Source organism: Brachyhypopomus gauderio, unplaced genomic scaffold, assembly GCF_052324685.1.
Source record: "Brachyhypopomus gauderio isolate BG-103 unplaced genomic scaffold, BGAUD_0.2 sc86, whole genome shotgun sequence".
Classification (NCBI taxonomy): Eukaryota; Metazoa; Chordata; class Actinopteri; order Gymnotiformes; family Hypopomidae; genus Brachyhypopomus; species Brachyhypopomus gauderio.
In genome coordinates, this window is record NW_027506907.1 from 1,180,403 (window position 1) to 1,182,902 (window position 2,500).

Here is a 2,500-nt window from a genome sequence, read left to right on the forward strand (position 1 = left end):
TATAGAAAAAAACGATTCATGTTCTCGTGCGTACAGTGTGAGAAAGAGCGATCGTGTTGCCGAGATGGGCTTATCGGACACGACACTCCACTACACTTCAACACTCCACTGTGCTGCCACTGCTCCTCCACGCACCGTGCAAAATAAAATAGAAAGTCGGTCGTAACTCAGATCCGTCGTTAAACAGACCCGTCGTTTTTAAATATTTATACATGTACTCTAAATGATTCTAAAAAATTCGCTTTTTAATCACATTATTTAATGGTGGTTTATTTTCAAAACGCCCAATCTTAACGTCTTCACGATCTCTCTTCGTCCTGGAATTAGAGGCTCGTATTTGTTAACGTAATACAAGAGAACTGTTCAGTCAGACAGATATTTGTTGTGAAACGAAGTAGTTACAATTTCAAGCATTTTCAAGTAGCCTACTTTAGCCTAAATTCCAGCACTTTTCAAACCTGAAACACAAAGAAACATAAAAATTGGTCAGGTAAATGTTCATTCCCCTGTATATGAGGGGTGTTTTTTTATACTACTAGGCCTACATATCGTTTCGGACAACACTGCAAAGAATGTGACACGGCAAGATTAAACGCTTCCGCTATTCGCGGAGGTTCACGCGAGGTGTTCGGAGTCGCGCACTACGGTCACTTGTGAAAGTATAAACCTAGATTGAATCTATTGTTGAATAAACCTGCAAAATATTTGGAATTATTCTGGATTCATTACACAGTAAAAAACAAAACAAATTAACTGTTGCTGTTCAGAGAGACTCTGCATTTCTGTATTTTAATCTTAATTTATCGTGGTTCACATCGATATCGGGATATCCAACAATGTTATCGCACATCACAATTCTAGTCCATATTGTGCACCCCTAGTGCAAACAAAGCCTGACCAAGTATGTCACTGAATTTGCTGCAACTACACTACCATGTTCATTTTTAAGAATATTAACATCCCCACACTGCTCCCGATATCCTGCTGTCTCTACTTGCCAAAGCGCCATTCTGTCCCTGCTACCTCTGTTCAAGTGAGATGTGTTGATTTGAGTACTGAGCTGTGGTGCTGCTGTAAATGTCTCTGCATCCTGTTCGTATTAGTCGCGGTGTACGGCATTATTTTCGTACAATGTTTGTATATGGGCCGTGTCATATCAGTCACTCTCTCGCCATTTATCATTTCCGTCGGGTACCCAAAATGCTGCCAAACAAGCAATTTGAAAGTCTATCTTCAATAGTAATACCTGTTCACTAGTAAGAAGTGAACACTGTGATCTACTGTTGTGTAAGAAGTGAACTCTATTTGACTGTTGTGTGCTGCTTTTCTGCATTCTGTCCCAAATGTGATTTTTTTTTTTATGATGTGGTTGGATCTGATTGGTGTGTGTATGTGTCCGTCTCTCCCCCTCAAGTCCCCATTGGCTAAGACGTGTGTGAAGCTGCTGAGTGAGGACCCTGCCTTTGGAGAGTACATCAAGTGCATTTTAATGGATGAAAGGACTTTTCTCAACAATAATATCGCCTACTCGTTCCTCACCTGCTTCTTACACAAGGTAAACACACACACAATTCAATTCAGTTTTTATCTACATCGCCTTTATTGGCGTGTTATCAAAGTCTCATAATCGGAAGTAACGTACACAAACAGGAATGTTTAAACTGGGATGATGAACGGATCAGCATTTATCAGTATCAGCCCTGTACGGTGTGACATACAGTATGCTCTAAATGGCACGTGAAGGACACCACGCAGCGACGTCTGGTGTGACCAGGAGCATCACTGTCTCTGTCCCTCTGCGTGGACAGACTTTGAATGCTGTGGACTCTGTCCTCTCTGAGTAAGATCTACAGTGAGTGATCATCCTCCACTGCTTTAAATCCTGGATGAGTTTGTACGTTTGTTCCTTTTGGAACTCTACAGAGCAGGCGGAGTTGTAGATGTGTTGTGGAGCGTGTTTGTTGAGCGTGCGGAGGGTGCAGGTATGACGGCCAGCAGGTTGGTAATGGTGTGACTGCTGTAGATGGTGATGACGCTGCAGAAGAACCTGTTGAGATAATGACGGTGATGATGATCCTCTGGGATTATGGAGGCCTTGTTCATCACCACTGTTCACTATGGGTGTTCTGAGGCCTCAGGTGTCAGGTTAACCCCGTTCTCATCTGGGTTTGGATATGGAGTTCTGTTTTTATTCCAAGTGTGTGGTGTTCAGATGTATCGTGTCTGTGTTTCGGGTTTAGTAGTTTTTAAGAAATGTCTCTTAATTTTACAATCCTGAAACCGATCAATCTTGATCACAATTTTCATCCTTTGTATAAATTTTTTCATGTCTTTGGAATGATCTAGTTATTCAATTATTAAATAGGCTATAAAATAGGTTATTGTAAAATTGCCAGTTGAATAGTTAAGTGTGTTAAGGTTGTTGAAGGTGGTGTTCACACCTGGATGAGTGTAGACCCTGAGACATGAGTGTAGACCCGAGTGTAGACCCGAGTGTAGA

General features: G+C 41.5%; 1 protein-coding gene across 1 annotated transcript in view; it reads left to right on the plus strand.

Annotated features, from left to right (window-relative positions):
• Window positions 1-2,500, plus strand: part of usp34 (ubiquitin specific peptidase 34) — a 68,756-nt gene that overhangs the window by 59,810 nt on the left and 6,446 nt on the right. The window contains 1 exon segment of the mRNA XM_076991833.1: window positions 1,415-1,555. Coding sequence (XP_076847948.1) covers window positions 1,415-1,555 — 141 coding nt within the window.